This window comes from Cherax quadricarinatus, chromosome 55 (genome assembly GCF_038502225.1).
Source record: "Cherax quadricarinatus isolate ZL_2023a chromosome 55, ASM3850222v1, whole genome shotgun sequence".
Lineage (NCBI taxonomy): Eukaryota > Metazoa > Arthropoda > Malacostraca > Decapoda > Parastacidae > Cherax > Cherax quadricarinatus.
Genome location: NC_091346.1, coordinates 7,533,538 through 7,555,785, shown reverse-complemented (window position 1 = coordinate 7,555,785; position 22,248 = coordinate 7,533,538). Strand labels below are relative to the sequence as shown.

General features: G+C 40.5%; 1 protein-coding gene across 1 annotated transcript; it reads left to right on the top strand.

Moving 5' to 3' along the window:
• Nucleotides 1-1,484: 1,484 nt before the first annotated feature.
• Nucleotides 1,485-19,141, top strand: LOC128698908 (pneumococcal serine-rich repeat protein-like). The gene is made up of 2 exons (XM_070096770.1): nt 1,485-1,568; nt 13,822-19,141. The coding sequence occupies exons 1-2, from the start codon at nt 1,485-1,487 to the stop codon at nt 18,385-18,387; spliced, it is 4,650 nt and encodes a 1,549-aa protein (XP_069952871.1). The 3' UTR covers nt 18,388-19,141.
• The last annotated feature ends 3,107 nt before the right edge of the window (nt 19,142-22,248 follow it).

Below are 22,248 nucleotides of genomic sequence, written 5' to 3'. Positions count from 1 at the left end.
TGGAACCCACACCTGGTCAAGCAAGTCAAGAAGTTAGAGAAAGTACAAAGGTTTGCAACAAGGCTAGTCCCAGAGCTCAGGGGAATGTCGTACGAGGAAAGGATGAGGGAAATCGGACTGACGACACTGGAGGACAGAAGGGTCAGGGGAGACATGATAACGACATACAGGATACTGCAGGGAATAGACAGGTGGACAGAGATAGGATGTTCCAGAGAGGGGACACAGAAACAAGGGGTCACAACTGGAAGCTGAAAACTCAGACGAGTCACAGGGACGTTAGGAAGTATTTCTCCAGTCACAGAGTCGTCAGGAAGTGGAATAGCCTAGCAAGTGTAGTGGAGGCAGGAACCATACATAGTTTTAAGAAGAGGTATGACAAAGCTCAGGAAGCAGAGAGGGAGAGGACCTAGTAGCGATCAATGAAGAGGCGGGGCCAGGAGCTGAGTCTCGACCCCTGCAACCACAATTAGGTGAGTACACACACACACACACACACACAGGCAGGAATAACAGGAAAGTCACGGCAATGGATCATAGAATACCTGAAAGGAAGGAAGCAACGAGTGAAGGTACGTGACGAGGTGTCAGAGTGGGCGCCTGTGACGATCGGGGTTCCACAAGGGTCAGTCCTAGGACCGGTGCTGTTCCTGGTATATGTGAATGACATAATGGGAGGGATAGATTCAGAGGTGTCCCTGTTTGCAGACGATGTGAAGTTAATGCGAAGAATTCAAACGGATGAGGCTCAGGCAGGACTACAAAGGAATCCGGACAGAATGCAAGCCTTGTCCAGCAACTGACTGCTGGAGTTTAACCTCACTAAGTGCTAATTCATGAATATTGGGGAAGGTCAAAGAAGACCGCAACGGAGTACAGGCTAGGGGACCCAAGGCTACAAACCACACTCAAATAAAATGATCTTGGGGTGAGTATCCTCCCGAGCACACGTCCTGAGGCGCACATTAACCAAATAACTGCAGCAGCACATGAGCAACTGGCAAACCTAAGACTAGCGTTTCGATATCTGAGTAAGGAATCATTCAATACACTGTACACCGTGCACGTCAGGCCCATATTGGAGTATGCAACACCAGTTTGGAACCCACACCTGATCAAGCACGTCAAGAAATTAGAGAAAGTGTAAAGATTTGCAACAAGACTAGTCCCAGAGCTGAGGGGTATGTCCTACGGGAAGAGGTGAAGGGAACTCAACCTGACGACGCTGAATGACAGGGAGGATAGGGATGACATAACTACATAAAAGATACTGAGAGGAATTGACAAGGTGGATAGGGAGAGAATGTTTCAGAGATGGGACATAGCAACAAGGGGTGACAACTGGAAGCTGAAAACTCAGATGAATCACAGGGATGGTAGGAAGTATTTCTTCAGTCATAGAGTTGTCAGGAAGTGGAACAATCTGGAGTGTGTAGTGGAGGCAGGATCCATACGTAACTTTAAGAAGAGGCACGATAAAGCTTATGGAGCAGGAGGAGAATGGACTAGTAGCGACCATCGAAGAGGCGGGGCCAGGAGATGTGACTCACCCCTGCAACTACAAATGGGTAAGTACAAATAGATGAGCACACACACACACATCATGCACACATCACAGTCACGTACACACATCACACAAACACACCATTCACATACACTCCACACAATAACACACACACACACACACACACACACACTTCAATCTTTGCCCAGTGCAGGTTGCAGAACCTCTCTCTAACTACCAGTCTCCCCAATCATCCCCGTTGGGGATCATGTTGAAGTAGCTTAGTATGTAATAAACGAGGTCTCAGTCTCTCGCTACTATCCAGGTGGTGGCAGCTTTAAGTTATAAGGGAAGTGGCTGTTACGATGGAAGTGCTGATCTCCATAGAAGAATAGCATTAATAAGTATGTCTTAAAAAAATTTTGTTTATGAATAATTCTGATTCCTTTGTTTTAAAGTTTTTTCTAGCAGCCTAAGACTCAAATCTTCACAAAGAGAAACTGGAGATCCAGCCTCAAGACGACAAAGTTGGGTTAAGTCAGTGCTTGGTAACTACTAGGCTTGGATGACCACGCGGTGTATCAAGTAGTGCTTGGTGATTAGGCTTGCTGGATATAAACCAGGGCTACTCAATTGGCGGCCCGCGGTCCGAATCCGGACCTTCTGAGTGTTGTAGTTGAACCGCTGGCTTCAGGGGAAAGCTTAGTTAAATAACAGCTGTTACCACGTTCAGGATCAGGTGGTACACAAAAGCGGAATACATACACTGAATGGAATACAGTATTCTAGCATTGCTAGAGTGATATTTTCTTCCATTCAATGGTAATTCTTATTGATTATTATTATAATCAAGGGGGAGCGTGAAACCTGTAGGATTATGCAGCGCCTGTGGGGGGATGTGGAAGGTAGTCAGGCTTAATTCAGGGAACTGGAGCACAGATCCAATTTCATAGATTAAGAGCCCCTCACCAACGTCAAGGAACCTTCCTTGAGGGGAATTCATATTGAAAATCGCTACTTCAAGGAAGAATGGATACAGCAGTATGCTTTCATTACTCACGAAATCGTAATGACACGATTGCAAACAAACCATACCACGGGTGGGGATAGAACCCGCGATCTAAGTCTCAAAACTCCAGACCGTCGCGTTAGCCACTGGACCAGCTAGCCACAATAAGATTCGCCCAACTAGGTGTATTTCTACACCATAGGAAAGTTAGCATAGGCACCACTGTGACCACAAATGCAAGTTTTTACAGACGAATCTCCAGCTAGCGTGGCCGTGACGAACTCTAGCTCAAGTCCCCTCAAAGCCGTTAACATGACTCACGAAATCGTAATGACACGATTGCAAGCAAACCATACCACGGGGGGGGGATAGAACCCGCGATCTGAGAGTCTCAAAACTCCAGACTTTCGCGTTAGCCACTGGACCAGCTAGCCACAATAAGATTCGTCCAACTAGGTATATTTCTACACCATAGGAAGGTTAGCATAGGCACCACTGTGACCACAAATGCAAGTTTTTACAGACGAATCTCCAGCTAGCGTGGCCGTGACGAACTCTAGCTCAAGTCCCCTCAAAGCCGTTAACATGACTCACGAAATCGTAATGACACGATTGCAACCAAACCATACCACGGGCGGGGATAGAACCCACCTATGCTAACCTTCCTATGGTGTAGAAATATACCTAGTTGGGCGAATCTTATTGTGGTAAGCTGGTCCAGTGGCTAACGCGACGGTCTGGAGTTTTGAGACTCAGATCGCGGGTTCTATCCCGCCCGTGGTATGGTTTGTATGCTTTCATTCTTCCCACATGCAGTTCTAAGCCCCTTTGCCTCATATGTAGTGAAACAATTGCCTTAGTGAAGAGCAGTAATATGAAATGCCATTTTTTTTACATAATGAAACATTATGTAAAAATGTGTCCGAATCTTTACATACATTGGTACTTCCCCATGTGGACCTTTGCTCATAGTAGAGCAGCCCTGGTATAAACCTTCAAGCGTACCACTGGTCAACACTTTTTTTGGTCAATGATATTACACTGATTGTAGGGAAAATTTGTGATGCTGATTCTGAATATGTCAACGGTTTTGCTTTATTGGCTCTAGTTTTTGATAAATTTGGTATCCCATTGAAAAACATAAAATATGTGAAAAATATATGGATCAGGCGGGGCTAAGTTACAAATCGCATTGAAATTATTTTTTTAGATCATGCAAAAGTCAAATCATGTAATATATACTAGCGATCTCCTGGAAGATATTCAAGTCCCATTCGAAGAAGTCCAAGGATGTTATTGCAGTAAACAAGTTCTTCATCTTGGCTGAAGTAAGGAAGTTCAACTTCTCTTGTCCGATAAGCTGTTATTTTAACTTCTTGTTGTAGACTCTTCTTTTAGTCTGGATGCTAAAGGTTCAGATACTTGCTTTGACAGACTGAGGTCACGTATGAGATCATTGAGTTCTTATTGGGAGAATTACTGGGGTGTTGAAATACTTCATATTCACTTCCACTACTATCACTTGTGTTACATTCTAAACCCTGAGTTTCTTCAACATCTGACAATGGAAGGTCAGGCAGTGTTGTAAACACTGGTATGGGAAAGTCTTCGCTGTGTGGCACAGGTCTCCTTGCTGACTCCAAATCAGGATATTCCCACTCGACTTTTTTGTACCGATTGAAACCTTTCACATTCACCATACAGAAATAACAATCGACGTGGTGGTTTTTTGGTTCTCGACACACCGAAGTTTAAGCTTTTCTTTTGCTATTTTTTTCCATTGTCGTAAGCATTCTACACAAACCATATGAGGAACCCAAGACTTGTCGTGTTCTCCAAGCGCCTCTCCAAAATAAGCCACTCCAAAATAAGCAAGATATTCTTTACAAAATCTGATTTTTTTGTGTTTTTTATGTGATTGGTGAAGCGCTAAATCAGTAGGGAACATACCGCGTCTGGGGAATAACAGATGTTCAGACTGGATACAAAATGTTCTGCATAATCAGTGAATTTCCAGATATCTTGTATCCCATTCCGACGATTATTTGTAACCATCGCTATTATATTTTCTGGAAATGAACATCATTTTTACGTTCATTTTTAAGGGAAAGGTAACAATAGTAGTTATGACCTTTACTGAGACCTGGACTATGTCCGTCACTCAGCAGTCATAGCCATAACAAAATATAGTGAACACTAGAAACAAGAATAAACATAAACAACAAAGACAGTGAACATAAACATTTAACATAATTACTAACATTAGCAACTAAGGTGAAGGTAGAGTTTTTAAACTTAAAGGCTTTTACCAGCATCAAGGTAAGTTCTTGAAGGGTAATATACAAAGTTGAAAAAAGTATAGTCGCAAGAAAAATCGCTAAAAGTTGAAGAAATATATTTCCGGCGCAGTGCTCTCAAGGTAGTCATATTACCTTACATAACTAGGTGAACCACCCTCACCCGTTTGTACTTTCTTAAAACATCGTCACCTTCCATCCCTCCTTGATCCGTCACCTGACGCTACGCCAGAGACGTGTCCAGTCTCTACCACCCCCTCTTTTACCCGTCACGTGATCTGTCACCCCGCTCCCCACACACAATGACTTCTGATATATAAGACAGACTCCACTCATTCATCGACACACTTCTCGTGTCTTCATTATGGTAGCCACCCAGGTGAGATTATATATATATATATATATATATATATATATATATATATATATATATATATATATATATATATATATATATATATATATATATATATATATATATTTCATCACACTGGCCGATTCCCACCAAGGCAGGGTGGCCCGAAAAAGAAAATCTTTCACCATCATTCACTCCATCACTGTCTTGCCAGAAGTGTGATTTACACTACAGTTTTTAAACTGCAACATTATATATATATATATATATATATATATATATATATATATATATATATATATATATATATATATATATATATATATATATATATATATATATATATATATATATATATATATATATATATATATGCATATATGTCGTTCCGAATATGTAAAACTGGTCAATTAGCAAGAACTCATTCATAATTAAGTCCTTTCTAAAAATTTTCTCTTATACGTTTAAAGATATTTTTTTCATTAATGTTGATGTAAAAATTTATAATTTTGCACCAAAAGGAACTTAGAAAACTTACCTAACCTTATTACAACAATCGCAATTTATTTTAGCCTAACCCAATAAATATATTTTAAATACGTTTACAATAATTTAATACTAAACAAACACAATCAAATATATTTTTTTTCGTTAGGTTCAGAATGATTTTGGCGAAATTACTGCATACACAAATTTTCACTTGTCCTATATGGCAAGATGAGCGTTGCTATTTAAGCCAAGATCACAGGTTCTGCCTATTCGGCACGACATTATATATATATATATATATATATATATATATATATATATATATATATATATATATATATATATATATATATATATATATATATATATATATATATATATATATATATATATATATATATATATATATATATATATATATATATATATATATATATATATATATATATATATATATATATATATATATATATATATATATAAACAAACTGTGGCTAGCCGGGGGATCGTACCCGTGTTGTTCCAGCCTGCCTCGTGGGAAGAGAGAGAAAATTCACGACGCTCTAAACCAATGGACCATACAATCCTACAAACAACATGAGCCTAACGAACTAGGCTTGCTTCATGTTGCGAGAAAATACGATGGTGTGGTTGCCTTAGAGTTAATTTATATATTATTTTTTTTATTATTATTATCACACTGGCCGATTCCCACCATGGCAGGGTGGCCCGAAAAAGAAAAACTTTCACCATCATTCACTCCATCACTGTCTTGCCAGAAGGGTGCTTTACACTACAGTTTTTAAACTGCAACATTAACACCCCTCCTTCAGAGTGCAGGCACTGTACTTCCCATCTCCAGGACTCAAGTCCGGCCTGCCGGTTTCCCTGAACCCCTTCATAAATGTTACTTTGCTCACACTCCAACAGCACGTCAAGTATTAAAAACCATTTGTCTCCATTCACTCCTATCAAACACGCTCACGCATGCCTGTTGGAAGTCCAAGCCCCTCGCACACAAAACCTCCTTTACCCCCTCTCTCCAACCTTTCCTAGGCCGACCCCTACCCCGCCTTCCTTCCACTACAGACTGATACACTCTTGAAGTCATTCTGTTTCGCTCCATTCTCTCTACATGTCCGAACCACCTCAACAACCCTTCCTCAGCCCTCTGGACAACAGTTTTGGTAATCCCGCACCTCCTCCTAACTTCCAAACTACGAATTCTCTGCATTATATTCACACCACACATTGCCCTCAGACATGACATCTCCACTGCCTCCAGCCTTCTCCTCGCTCCAACATTCATAACCCATGCTTCACACCCTTATAAGAGCGTTGGTAAAACTATACTCTCATACATTCCCCTCTTTGCCTCCAAGGACAAAGTTCTTTGTCTCCACAGACTCTTAAGTGCACCACTCACTCTTTTCCCCTCATCAATTCTATGATTCACCTCATCTTTCATAGACCCATCCGCTGACACGTCCACTCCCAAATATCTGAATACATTTACATCCTCCATACTCTCTCCCTCCAATCTGATATTCAATCTTTCATCATCTAATCTTTTTGTTATCCTCATAACCTTACTCTTTCCTGTATTCACCTTTAATTTTCTTCTTTTGCACACCCTACCAAATTCATCCACCCATCTCTGCAACTTCTCTTCAGAATCTCCCAAGAGCACAGTGTCATCAGCAAAGAGCAGCTGTGACAACTCCCACTTTGTGTGTGATTCTTTATCTTTTAACTCCACGCCTCTTGCCAAGACCCTCGCATTTACTTTTCTTACAACCCCATCTATAAATATATTAAACAACCACGGTGACATCACACATCCTTGTCTAAGGCCTACTTTTACTGGGAAATAATTTCCCTCTTTCCTACATACTCTAACTTGAGCCTCACTATCCTCGTAAAAACTCTTCACTGCTTTCAGTAACCTACCTCCTACACCATACACTTGCAACATCTGCCACATTGCCCCCCTATCCACCCTGTCATACGCCTTTTCCAAATCCATAAATGCCACAAAGACCTCTTTAGCCTTATCTAAATACTGTTCACTTATATGTTTCACTGTAAACACCTGGTCCACACACCCCCTACCTTTCCTAAAGCCTCCTTGTTCATCTGCTATCCTATTCTCCGTCTTACTCTTAATTCTTTCAATAATAACTCTACCATACACTTTACCAGGTATACTCAGCAGACTTATCCCCCTATAATTTTTGCACTCTCTTTTATCCCCTTTGCCTTTATACAAAGGAACTATGCATGCTCTCTGCCAATCCCTAGGTACCTTACCCTCTTCCATACATTTATTAAATAATTGCACCAACCACTTCAAAACTATATCCCCACCTGCTTTTAACATTTCCATCTTTATCCCATCAATCCCGGCTGCCTTACCCCCTTTCATTTTACCTACTGCCTCACGAACTTCCCCCACACTCACAACTGGCTCTTCCTCACTCCTAGAAGATGTTATTCCTCCTTGTCCTATACACGAAATCACAGCTTCCCTATCTTCATCAACATTTAACAATTCCTCAAAATATTCCCTCCATCTTCCCAATACCTCTAACTCTCCATTTAATAACTCTCCTCTCCTATTTTTAACTGGCAAATCCATTTGTTCTCTAGGCTTTCTTAACTTGTTAATCTCACTCCAAAACTTTTTCTTATTTTCAACAAAATTTGTTGATAACATCTCACCCACTCTCTCATTTGCTCTCTTTTTACATTGCTTCACCACTCTCTTAACCTCTCTCTTTTTCTCCATATACTCTTCCCTCCTTGCATCACTTCTACTTTGTAAAAACTTCTCATATGCTAACTTTTTCTCCCTTACTACTCTCTTTACATCATCATTCCACCAATCGCTCCTCTTCCCTCCCGCACCCACTTTCCTGTAACCACAAACTTCTGCTGAACACTCTAACACTACATTTTTAAACCTACCCCATACCTCTTTGACCCCATTGCCTATGCTCTCATTAGCCCATCTATCCTCCAATAGCTGTTTATATCTTACCCTAACTGCCTCCTCTTTTAGTTTATAAACCTTCACCTCTCTCTTCCCTGATGCTTCTATTCTCCTTGTATACCATCTACCTTTTACTCTCAGTGTAGCTACAACTAGAAAGTGATCTGATATATCTGTGGCCCCTCTATAAACATGTACATCCTGAAGTCTACTCAACAGTCTTTTATCTACCAATACATAATCCAACAAACTACAGTCATTTCGCCCTATATCATATCTTGTATACTTATTTATCCTCTTTTTCTTAAAATATGTATTACCTATAACTAAACCCCTTTCTATACAAAGTTCAATCAAAGGGCTCCCATTATCATTTACACCTGGCACCCCAAACTTACCTACCACACCCTCTCTAAAAGTTTCTCCTACTTTAGCATTCAGATCCCCTACCACAATTACTCTCTCACTTGGTTCAAAGGCTCCTATACATTCACTTAACATCTCCAAAAATCTCTCTCTCTCCTCTGCATTCCTCTCTTCTCCAGGTGCATACACGCTTATTATAACCCACTTCTCGCATCCAACCTTTACTTTAATCCACATAATTCTTGAATTTACACATTCATATTCTCTTTTCTCCTTCCATAACTGATCATTCAACATTACTGCTACCCCTTCCTTTGCTCTAACTCTCTCAGATACTCCAGATTTAATCCCATTTATTTCCCCCCACCGAAACTCCCCTACCCCCTTCAGCTTTGTTTCGCTTAGGGCCAGGACATCCAACTTCTTTATATATTATATATACATTATATATTATATATACATTATACAACTTCTTTATATATTATATATACATTAAATATATATTATATATATATATATGTAATATATATACACACACAATTTGTTTATTGACATTTCGGATGTGTTTTCATCCGTCATCACAATAAGATTTATAGTAATCCAGGTCAATTTCAGTAATCTTGATTTTTAAAGTTAAGCCTCTCTAACTTCCGATCAAATCTTCATTTATATCCAGGTTGAAGAAAACCAACTTTAAAATCAATAAGGTTTTACTAGACCTGGAATTCCTTTAAGTTAATTCTGATAATGGATGAAGAAAACGCTTGAAGCTTCAATGACGAACCAGATATTTTTTATAGCTTTGGTTCTGCTTTTTGTAGTGAACATTCTTTTCCCATTTGAAACCGAATGACTGATGAAGGGAATACTGTGATGTGACCTGGACTTGAACCCAGGCCTGATCTGAGATAAATGATTTCTCTCGTTTTGCGAATCGTTAAGCATTCTAAAATCTCCCATGGGTCAGTGACGAAGGGGAAACAACTGGAACACAAGCCTAGTGTCTGGTGCAGTGATTCTCAACCGGGGGTAAATTTACCCTTTATGGGTAAATTTACCCTTTATGGGTAAAAATTACATGACAAGGGTAAATATTTGTGTGCTATTTTTGTGCAAAACCTGAATAATTTATTTTTTCTCTGACCTTGTTTTTCTGTCCCTTTATGATGGCTATAAATTTTTGTATGGACGTAAGGGGGTAAATGGAGAACTGCATCAAGTCGACGGGGTTAATGATGGAGGAAACGTTGAGAATCTCTGGGGCCCCCCAAGTACTAGGTCTACTGAGCACTCCTGGTTTTGCGAGGCCTGGCTTTGTAGTAGACTATTGCGCACATGGATGCAGAGTATGCAGGTTTGAGTCTTGTCCTACTCTTAGTTTATATATATATATATATATATATATATATATATATATATATATATATATATATATATATATATATATATATATATATATATATATATATGCAATAAGATCACAGTAAACAGGTGATTTCAAAATATGCAAAACAACCACTCTGAAAGAATAGAGAAATTCCAAGCGCTTTCGTGACTACTCACATTATCATTGATAATGTGAGTAGTCACGAAAGCGCTTGGAATTTCTCTATTCTTTCAGAGTGGTTGTTTTGCATATATATATATATATATATATATATATATATATATATATATATATATATATATATATATATATATATATATATATATATGTCGTGCCGAATATGTAAAACTGGTCAATTAGCAAGAACTCATTTAAAATTAAGAGTCCTTTCTAAAATTTTCTCTTACACGTTTAAAGATATATTTTTTTCGTTAATGTTAATGTAAAGATTTTTAATTTTGCACCAAAAGAATCTTAGAAAACTTACCTAACCTTATTATAACAAGAACAATTAATTTTAGCCTAACCCAGCTAAATACATTTAAAAAATGTTTACAGTAATTTTGTACTAAACAAACACAATCAAATATATTTTTTTTCGTTAGGTTCAGAATGATTTTGGCGAAATTATTGCATACACAAATTTTCACTTGTCCTATATGGCAAGATGAGCGTTGCTATTTAAGCCAAGATAGCAAGTTCTGCCTATTCGGCACGACATATATATATATATATATATATTAATGTGTGTGTACTCACCTATTTGTGGTTGCAGGGGTTGAGACAACATAACTCCTGACCCCGACTCTTCACTGATCGCTACTAGGTTCTCTCTCTCCCTGCTCCATGAACTTTATCGTACCTCGTCTTAAAACTATATATGGTTCCTGCCTTCACTACGTCACTTTCCAGACTATTCCACTTCCTGACAACTCTATGACTAAAGAAATACTTCCTAACATCCCTCTGACTCATATGAATCTTTAACTTCCAATTGTGACCCCTTGTTTCTGTGTCCCATCTCTGGAACATCCTCTGTCCACCCTGTCAATTCCTCGCAGTATTTTGTATGTCGTTATTATGTCTCCCCTAACCCTCATGTCCTTCAGTGTCGTCGGGCCGATTTTCCTTAACCTTTCTTAGTAGGACAGTATCCTTAGCTCTGGGACTAGTCTTGTTGCAAAAGTCTGCACTTTTTCTAATTTCTTGACGTGCTTGACCAGGTGTGGGTTCGTGTGTGTGTGTGTGTGTGTGTGTGTGTGTGTGTGTGTGTGTGTGTGTGTGTGTGTACTCACCTAGTTGAGGTTGCGGGGGTCGAGTCCGAGCTCCTGGCCCCGCCTCTTCACTGATCGCTACTAGGTCACTCTCCCTGAGCCGTGAGCTTTATCATACCTCTGCTTAAAGCTATGTATGGATCCTGCCTCCACTACATCACTTCCCAAACTATTCCACTTACTGACTACTCTGTGGCTGAAGAAATACTTCCTAACATCCCTGTGATTCATCTGTGTCTTCAGCTTCCAACTGTGTCCCCTTGTTACTGTGTCCAATCTCTGGAACATCCTGTCTTTGTCCACCTTGTCAATTCCTCTCAGTATTTTGTATGTCGTTATCATGTCCCCCCTATCTCTCCTGTCCTCCGGTGTCGTCAGGTTGATTTCCCTTAACCTCTCCTCGTAGGACATGTGTGTGTGTGTGTGTGTGTGTGTGTGTGTTTCATGTTTTTTTTCTATACATCAAGTATCACTACCTGGAGAGGGTTTCGAGGGTCAGCGCCCCCGCGGCCCGTTTTGAGACCAGGCCTCATGGTGGATCAGGGTCTAATCAACCAGGCAGTTACTGCTGGCCGCACGCAAAGTGACGTACGAACCACACCCCGGCTGGTCAGGAACTGACTTTAGGTGCCTGTCCAGTGCCTTCTTGAAGACAGCCAGGAGTCTATTGGTAATCCCCCTTATGTATTCTGAGAGGCAGTTGAACAGGCTTGGGCCCCGGACACTTATTGTGTTGTCTCTCAGTGTACTCGTGGCGCCCCTGCTTTACACTGGGGAAATGTTGCATCTCCTGCCGTCTTTTGCTTTCATAGGGAGTGACTTTTGTGTGCAAGTTTGATACTAATCCCTCTAGGATTTTCCAAGTGTATATTATCATGTATCTCTCTCGCCTGCGTTCCAGGGAATACAAATCAAGGGACTTCAACCTTTCCCAATAATTTTGGTGCTTTATCATACTTATTATGTGTGCCGTGAAAGTTCTTTGTAGACTCTCCAGGTCAGCATTTTGGCCTGCCTTGAAGGGGGCCATTAGTGTACAGCAGTATTCCAGCCTAGAGAGAACAAGCGGTTTGAAGTGTGTCATCATGGGCTTGGCTTGAAGGTTCTCATCATCCATCTTATCATTTTTCTAGCAGATCCGGTAGATACGTTGTGGTCTTTGAAGGTGAGATCCTCTGACATTATCACTCCCAGGTCCTTCACATTACTTTTCGCTCTACTGTATGGTTAGAATTTGTTGTATACCCTGATAGTTTTAATTTCCTCAAGTTTTCCATATCTGAGTAGTTGAAATTTCTCTTCACTGAACTTCATATTGTTTTGAGTGGCCCATTTGATGATTTGGTTGATGTCCGCGGTGTCTTCGATGGAGAACACTTGTCATGGCAATTCGGGTGTCATCCGAAAATGAAGACACGGAGCTATGGCTTACATATCTGTCTATATCAGATATGAAGATGAGGAACAGGATCGGAGTGAGTACTGTGCCTTGTGGAACAGAGATTTTCACCGTAGCTGCCTCAGACTTTACTCTCTATTACTCTTTGTGTTCTATTTGTTAGGAAGTTATAGATCTACCAACTTTTCCTGTTATTCCTTTATCACGCGTTTTGTGTGCTGTTACACCGCGGTCGCACTTGTCGAAGGTTTTCGCAGTCTTTGTATACTACATCTACAGTTTATTCTCTATAGCATCCAGGACCTTGTCATAGTGGTCCAGTAGCTGGAACAGGCAGGAGCGACCTGATCTAAACCTGTGACGCCCTAGTTTGTGTAACTGATGGGTATCTAGGTGGTTGGCGATATTGCTTCTTAGAACCTTCTCAAAGATTTTTATATGGGATGTTAGTGCTATCGGTCTGTAGTTCTTCGCAACTGCTTTACTGCCACTTTTGTAGAGTGGGGCTATGTCTGTTGTTTTTAGTGATTGTGGGATAACCCCTGTGTCCATGCTCCCTCTCCATAGAATGCTGAAGGCACGTGACAGGGACAGGGGCTTCTTGCAGTTCTTGATGAACACGGAGTACCGACTCAAGGGCATCTAATTAAGGCCTACTATAATTCCTATATACATATTAATCATTTCTGTTCATTTAAGTGAATATATTAACATAAAAATACATAAATAATTCTGGCTTATTTCTCCAGGTACTACTGCTGGCTGCGGCTGTAGTCTTAACAAGATCAAGAGCAGACAACTACAACTCCTTCCTGGCTGGCAAAGATCAAACAAAATATGACATAACTTATCCTAACCCGTCCTTCAATTACCAATATCAAGTGAACATACCTGACACAGGTGACCGAAAGTCACACGAGGAATCTCTGAACAATGGTGTCCTAGTGGGCTCTTACTCTGTTCTCCAGCCTGACGACGTTTTAAGAACAGTCAAGTATCGTGCTGATGATGTATCAGGTTTCAAGGCAGAGGTCCAGTACGAGAGAGTGAAGGGAGGTTCAGCGTCGCCTTCAGCGTTCCAAGCATATTCAACATCAGCTTCTAGATCACAAAATTTCAAGAGGCTGGACACATCTTCGGCCTCTGGATTCGGTGGATTTACTGGTTCATCTGTACGACCCAGTGCATTAGTGCCTGAGATATCATCCAGGAGCTCGTTCACTGAATCTACAGGAGCGTCCATAAGATCTGCCTCTAATACTCTTTCTTCTGGTTTTAAATCAGATTTTTCTAGATCCCAGTTTCCTCCTCCTCCTGTTACTGGGTCTAACGTTCTTTCCACCTCCCCATCCGAATTTAGATCCACTTCTGTATCCAGCTTCGGCGCATCCCCTGAAGCATACACAGGTTTCCCTACGTCTAAAATAGGTTCTTCATCAAGCTCCAGATTTAGATCTGCTTCCAAGATTGGCTATTCTACCGGATCAAATACTGGTTCTCCTGGTTCCAACTTCAAAATCACCCCAAGTTCTAATTCTCATCCTTCGTCTGCATCGAAAATCAGTTTCTCTGGTTCCATTATCGGGTCTTCCACTGATTCTAACACTGGCTCTTCTGACGATTTTAATTTCAGTTCAGGTGGATTACATCTAGGATCAATTTCCAGAAGCTCTGGTTCTGGAATTTCTGACTCTTTCCATAGATCTAACACTAGATTTTCTGATTCTAGTGTTAGTTCCTCTGGATTGCATGTAGGTCCATCGAGAGCCACATTTGGAGCTGCCTCTAAACCAGGTTTTACATCCTTTGGCTCCTCTGTTGGATACAGTATTGGCTCTTCTGAGTCTAATTTTGGATCTACAGGATCACGTAAAGGCACAGCTAGCACTGATTTTGAGCCTTCAGTAAAATCTGGCTCCGGTTTTTCAGGGTCTTTCACCGGATCAAACACTGACTCATCCGGTTCTAGTACTAAATTTAGTAGTTCACATCCAGGCACATCTAGCACAAGCTTTGCACCTTCTATAAGATCTGGTTCTGGATTTCCAAGTTCTTCCACTGCATCTAACGTTGGATCTCGTCAAGGTGCATCCCGCACTACTTTTGCAACTACCTCGCAGACGGGTTCAAGGTTTCCCAGCTCTTCCTCAGCATTTGCCATTGGTTCTTCACATGCTAGTTTTGGTTCCTCCGGATCACAGCCAGTTTCGTTCAGAAACAGTTTTGGAGCTGACGTAAAACTAAGTCCTGCAACTTTTGGCTCCTCCACTGGATCTAACATTGGCTCCTCCCATTCTAGTTTTGGCTCGATTAGATCACGGCTAGGTTCATCTGGACATTCACCGGCATCTAGTTCAGAGTTTTCAGGTTCCTCCACCGGATCTAACATTGGTTTCTCCGACTCTACTTTTGTTTCCAGTGGATCTCGTCTGGGAACATCTAGAACTAGTACTGGATCTTCAAGATCTGACTCAGGATTTTCAGACTCTACCACTGGATCTAACACTGGTTCCACAGATTCTAGTTTTGATTTCAGTGGTCCACACCTGGACATACCTAGCACTAGTTTTGAGTCTTCCTTGAAAATTGACGCCAAAATTGCCAGCCCTTTCACTAGATCTAACAGTGGCTCTTCGGAATCTAATTTTTCATCTTCTAGATCTCATCTAGGCTCCTCAAGTGACAGTTTTGGGTCAACATTGAAAGCTAACTTTGGATCTTCTGACTCCATTTCTTCTGGACCAAGTTTAGTTTCCTCAAGCTCTGCTTTCAACCACTTTTCAAGATCTAACATTGAATCTTCTGGCTTTAAGCCAGGTTCTTCCACCGAGTCAAGCTTCAAACCTACCTCCAATGCTGGTTCGTCAATTGAATCAAACTTTAACCTTTCTAGTTCCACTGGGCCAAATTTATCTTCGCCTAGTTCTGTTTTGGAACCTTCAGAGTCTTCCTTGGAATCGTCTAGCCTAAGGTCTGTCTTTTTTGCTGACTCCAATGTTGAATCTGCTACCTTAAGGACAAGTTCTTCCAGTGGATCAAACTACGGCTCTCCTCATTCTAGCTTCGGAACTTCTACCGGATCTGAAGTTGTCTCTGCACCAAGTTTCGGTTCACTTACTGGATCTAACAATGGCTCTCCTGGATCAAGTGTGAGTTCTACCGGTTCTAGATTTAATCCTGGATCTCTTTCAAAGCACGGTTTCGGGTCATCTACTGGATCTACATTTGGATCTTCAAGATCTAATTTAGGCTTTTCTGAGTCAAGTTCCCCATCCTCTACGGGATCCAATTTTGATTCTCCTAATTCTAATTTTGACTTTTCGAAATCAAGTGTCAGAACATCTGGTTCTAGGTTTGACTCTTCAAGACTGAATGTTAGTTCATATAGATCAAGTTTAGATTCTAAAAGCTCCAGACTTGGATCTTCCAGAACTAATTTTGCTTCTTCCAGGTTTGACTCTTCCAGCTCTAGTCCAGGATTATCTTTATCAAATATTGGATCTTCCAGTGGATCACAGCTCGTGTTTCCTGGTTCTACATTGCACTCTTTCGACAGTAATATTGGATCATCAGATTCCAATTTTGGTTCTTTTGGACCAAACCTTGGATCACCTAGTTCTAATTTCGGGTCATCTGGAAATAATCTTAGCTCAACAGATTCCAGATTCGGCTCATATGGAACCCCTCGTGTATCATCAGGTTCCAGGTTGGGCGCTTCTGGAACGATCCTTGGATCACCTGATTCCAAATTTGTCCCTTTTGTAACTAATCTTGGATCAGAATCCAAGCTTGCTTCTGGATCAACTGTTGGATCAACTGGCTCAAGATTCGGCTCTTCTGGTACAAACCTTGGATCAACTGGCTCAAGATTCGACTCTTCTGGAGCGACTGTTGGATCAACTGGCTCTAGACTCGGCTCTTCTGGTACAAATCTTGGATCAACTGACTCGAGATTCGGCTCTTCTGGCACAAACCTTGGATCAACTGGCTCAAGATTCGACTCTTCTGGAGAGACTGTTGGATCAACTGGCTCTAGACTCGGCTCTTCTGGTACAAATCTTGGATCAACTGACTCGAGATTCGGCTCTTCTGGCACAAACCTTGGATCAACTGGCTCAAGATTCGACTCTTCTGGAGAGACTGTTGGATCAACTGGCTCTAGACTCGGCTCTTCTGGTACAAATCTTGGATCAACTGACTCGAGATTCGGCTCTTCTGGCACAAACCTTGGATCAACTGGCTCAAGATTCGACTCTTCTGGAGCGACTGTTGGATCAACTGGCTCTAGACTCGGCTCTTCTGGCACAAACCTTGGATCAACTGGCTCAAGATTCGACTCTTCTGGAGCGACTGTTGGATCAACTGGCTCAAGATTCGGCTCTTCTGATACAAACCTTGGGTCATCAGATCTCAGTTTTGGCCCTTTAGGAACTAATCTTGGATCAGGTAGCAATTCTGACGCTTTTGAAAGAAACCTTGGTTCACCAGGTTCCAGATTTGACTCTTTTGGAACGAAGTTCGATTCAACAGGCTCTAGTTTTAGCTCTTCTGGAGCCAACCTTGGTTCTTCAATCTCCAATTTTGGTTCTTCTAGTACGACCCTTGGCTCAACAGGTTCTGGAACTAACCTTCGATCATCAGATTCTAAATCTGGCTCTTTTGAAATTAGCTCCAGATTACCCGATTTCAGTTCCGGTTCTTCCGATACAAATCTCAAGTCATCAAATTACAATTTTGTTTCATCTGGGACTAATATTAGATCAAATTCCAATTTTGGCTCTTCTGGATCTAACCTTGGATCATCAGGTCACGGCCTTCGTGTCGAATCTAATCATGAATCATTAGGTTCTAGTTATAAATCTTCAAACATTGGTTCTCCTGCTACTTCTAACTTCATTTCAGTCTCTCATTCCAACTTTGGCTTGTCTTCTGAGACTAATCCTACCGGCAATTCTTTATCCGGATCAAATAAGGGATTTTCTGGCTCAAATACTCAATCAAACATTAAGCCATCGGACTCATTTGATTCTTCCATTAAGTTTGAACCCACACTGAACTCTGGGTCTAGCTTGGAACACTTTGATTCCTCCAGTGGGACCAGATTTGGATCGAATTCAGGCTCTAATTCGAATTCCTTTGGTTCTTCCTCTGGGTTCACCTCCAGACTGAATTTTGATTCCGGCTTAGGAGCTCCTCAGGCCACCACAGCATCAGTTGGAAGAACTTCAGTTCCTGGCGGAGCGTCCGTGATACAGGCAAAGGAAGGAGTCTTGAGTCAGCGATACGGCAGTCTCTCTCGGGCTACGGGATTTTAACTTTAGATTCTGAATTCTTGTAAAACTAATATTGCTGTGGTGGCCCACATTTCAGGGGCTTGACTTAACTTATTTGTGTGTCTCATGTATATTACAAACTGAATCAGAGGATACAGTCGACTGGCTTCCTTTGAATATCATCTCTCCTAACGATTCTATATCATTAAATTAATTATTACTTAATTGCAGAAAAAAAGCTATGGCATAGAACCATCATTATGTAATTCAAAGATAGCAACCCAGTCATTATGCAATCCAAAGACGGGAATCCAAATTATATAATCCAAAGATAGCAACCCAGTCATTCTGAAATCCAAAGACAGCAACCCAATCACTATGTAATCCAAAGACAGCAACCCAATCACTATGTAATCCAAAGATAGCAACCCAATCATTATGTAATCCAAAGATAGCAACCCAGTCATTATGTAATCCAAAGATAGGAACCAAGTCATTATGTAATCAAAAGACAGCAACCCAATCATTACGTTATCCAACGATAGGAACCCAGTCATTATGTAACCCAAAGATAGGAGCCCAATCGACTGCGTTTTCTATGGTATGAACAGACTAGTTCTTAACTGATATTTCACTCCAACTCTCAATTCCCTCATATTTAAACGTGATGTAAACAATTACGTGAAATACAATAGGCCAACAAACACAATATTGAAGTTACGTATTAAGATGATGCACATCCTGTTTAATTATGTTCACCAAAACACGATGTATCAAATAAATGTAAACGAATATTTTCCGTATTTTTATACTTATCTGAGTTATCTTCATATATCATAATACCTATGACGCAACAAGATCACAAGAAACGAGTGACATCTTAATATGCGATATAACCACATTCTCATTATTCCTAGAGAATGTCACCAAGAGAAAGCGAAAGCCCTTGCAATTTTATCATTCACTGTGGTTATATTGCACATGATACTTATGTGATAATACAGTCTATTAAAGATGCTTTATTCGTTTTATTAGAGATGCAAAAAAGGCATTTATACTTAAAAAATAGTGTTTTATATGAAGTCTTTATTTCTTTTCGCTCTTCGAAGTTTTATCAAAATTATCACAATAAGGAGTTAAACCCGTGTGGCACTTCACGGTAGAAAGTGGTATTAGAGACGCATGGGGCAAGTAGAATACAGAGGGTGACACAGTACAACAAATTATATATAATAGGCACCAAATGTCACTTATGGACACATCCCTCTAAATCGGTCTCTTCTGATAGGATATTTTTCAGGAAGCCTGGTCTGGGACCGGGCCGCGGGGGTGACTATGGGTGACCTACACTGAAGACGCTTCTTGCAGAGGACACAACAAAACGCAGGGCATCGCGAGGTTAAAAATAAATTCGGCGTGCTACTCTTTGAGTAACGGGATAATCTTATCGATAGATAAAGAATATAAGTAACAATATAGTGGATGGAACAATTCACAAATAACTCACTTACAGAGAAAATTTTGAACGAAGTTTTCGGTCCGTACTGGACCATTATCAAGTTACAGCTTAACGGGATCAGAAAAGACCGGAAGACAAGTCGGGAAGACGGAGGGGGATGAAGTAGTATCACTTTATTATTAGCAATAGTAGTAGTAGTAAAGGGTGTGGTAGTATTAATAACGATAATAGTAGCAGTAGCAGTAACATCAGTAAAATGATAATAGTAATAATAATGGTAGTATTTTATATAGTAATACTTTAAGATCATCTCGTAAAACAGTTCCAAAGAAGCCTATCAGAGGAAGAAAATATAGACTTAATTGAGCAGATTGCTACCTAAGAAACCCGACTTGACCTCAAACTCTCAGAGTAGCACTACAGAGGATCTACTGGCCCTCGCTACACCAATAATTTACCACGTTTCTGTACAAACGTGTACATATTTTATATATTTTACTGTTTATTGTAGATCAAAGCTAAGGGACTAAATGGCTTCAAACTTTTTTATTTATACCCATGGCTAAGGAACCGAACACCTTCAGCATATATTCAGGAAACTGTCGTGGGTCAGCAGGCCAGATGCCTTGTTTCTCTATTCTATATCTTAAATAGATTAAAATATCTGATTGGTCAAAAGAGAGGCATATATAGGCAAATCAAAAGAGGAGAGGGGCAATTAAGAAATCGATATATTCAGTTAAAGAGAGAAATAAAAAAGGGAATTAGAAAAGCAAAAAGAGATTATGAGGTTAAAGTTGCAAGAGAATCGAAGACTAACCCAAAAGGATTCTTTCAGGTATACAGAAGTAAGATCAGGGACAAGATAGGCCCACTCAAAAGTTCCTCGGGTCAGCTCACTGACAGTGATAAGGAAATGTGTAGAATTTTTAACACATACTTCCTCTCAGTTTTTACACAGGAGGATACCAGCGATATTCCAGTAATGATAAATTATGTAGAACAGGACGATAATAAACTGTGCACGATTAGGGTCACAAGTGACATGGTCCTTAGGCAAATAGATAAATTAAAACCTAACAAATCCCCAGGCCCTGATGAACTGTATGCAAGGGTTCTAAAGGAATGTAAAGAGGAGCTTAGCACACCTTTGGCTAATCTTTTCAACATATCACTACAAACTGGCATGGTGCCAGATAAGTGGAAAATGGCAAATGTGATACCTATTTTCAAAACAGGTGACAGGTCCTTAGCTTCGAACTATAGACCAATAAGCCTAACCTCCATAGTGGGAAAATTTATGGAATCAATAATTGCCGAGGCAGTTCGTAGCCACCTTGAAAAGCATAAATTAATCAACGAATCTCAGCATGGTTTTACAAAGGGGCGTTCCTGCCTTACGAATTTATTAACTTTTTTCACTAAGGTATTTGAGGAGGTAGATCATGGTAATGAATATGATATTGTGTATATGGACTTCAGTAAGGCTTTTGACAGGGTCCCACATCAGAGACTATTGAGGAAAATTAAAGCACATGGAATAGGAGGAGAAATTTTTTCCTGGATAGAGGCATGGTTGACAAATAGGCAGCAGAAAGTTTGCATAAATGGGGAGAAATCAGAGTGGGGAAGCGTCACGAGCGGTGTTCCACAGGGGTCAGTGTTGGGCCCCCTGCTGTTCACAATCTACATAAACGACATAGATGAGGGCATAAAGAGCGACATCGGCAAGTTTGCCGATGACACCAAAATAGGCCGTCGAATTCATTCTGACGAGGACATTCGAGCACTCCAGGAAGATTTGAATAGACTGATGCAGTGGTCGGAGAAGTGGCAGATGCAGTTTAATATAGACAAATGCAAAGTTCTAAATGTTGGACAGGACAATAACCATGCCACATATAAACTAAATAATGTAGATCTTAATATTACGGATTGCGAAAAAGATTTAGGAGTTCTGGTTAGCAGTAATCTGAAACCAAGACAACAGTGCATAAGTGTTCGCAATAAAGCTAATAGAATCCTTGGCTTCATATCAAGAAGCATAAATATTAGGAGTCCTCAGGTTGTTCTTCAACTCTATACATCCTTGGTTAGGCCTCATTTAGATTATGCTGCACAGTTTTGGTCACCGTATTACAGAATGGATATAAATTCTCTGGAAAATGTACAAAGGAGGATGACAAAGATGATCCCATGTATCAGAAACCATGTGTCTTAACTTTCATCAGAAACCTTCCCTATGAGGATAGACTAAGGGCCCTGAAACTGCACTCTCTAGAAAGACGTAGAATCAGGGGGGATATGATTGAGGTTTATAAGTGGAAGACAGGAATAAATAAAGGGGATGTAAATAGTGTGCTGAAAATATCTAGCCTAGACAGGACTCGCAGCAATGGTTTTAAGTTGGAAAAATTCAGATTCAGGAGGGATATAGGAAAGTA

Bases quoted from the DNA above. Each gene is read 5' to 3' on its own strand.
- LOC128698908 (XM_070096770.1), top strand. From the start codon at position 1,485: ATGGAGCAGGAGGAGAATGGACTAGTAGCGACCATCGAAGAGGCGGGG. The intron at 1,569-13,821 runs GTAAGTACAAAT...TTATTTCTCCAG, and splicing joins ACCCCTGCAACTACAAATGG to GTACTACTGCTGGCTGCGGC.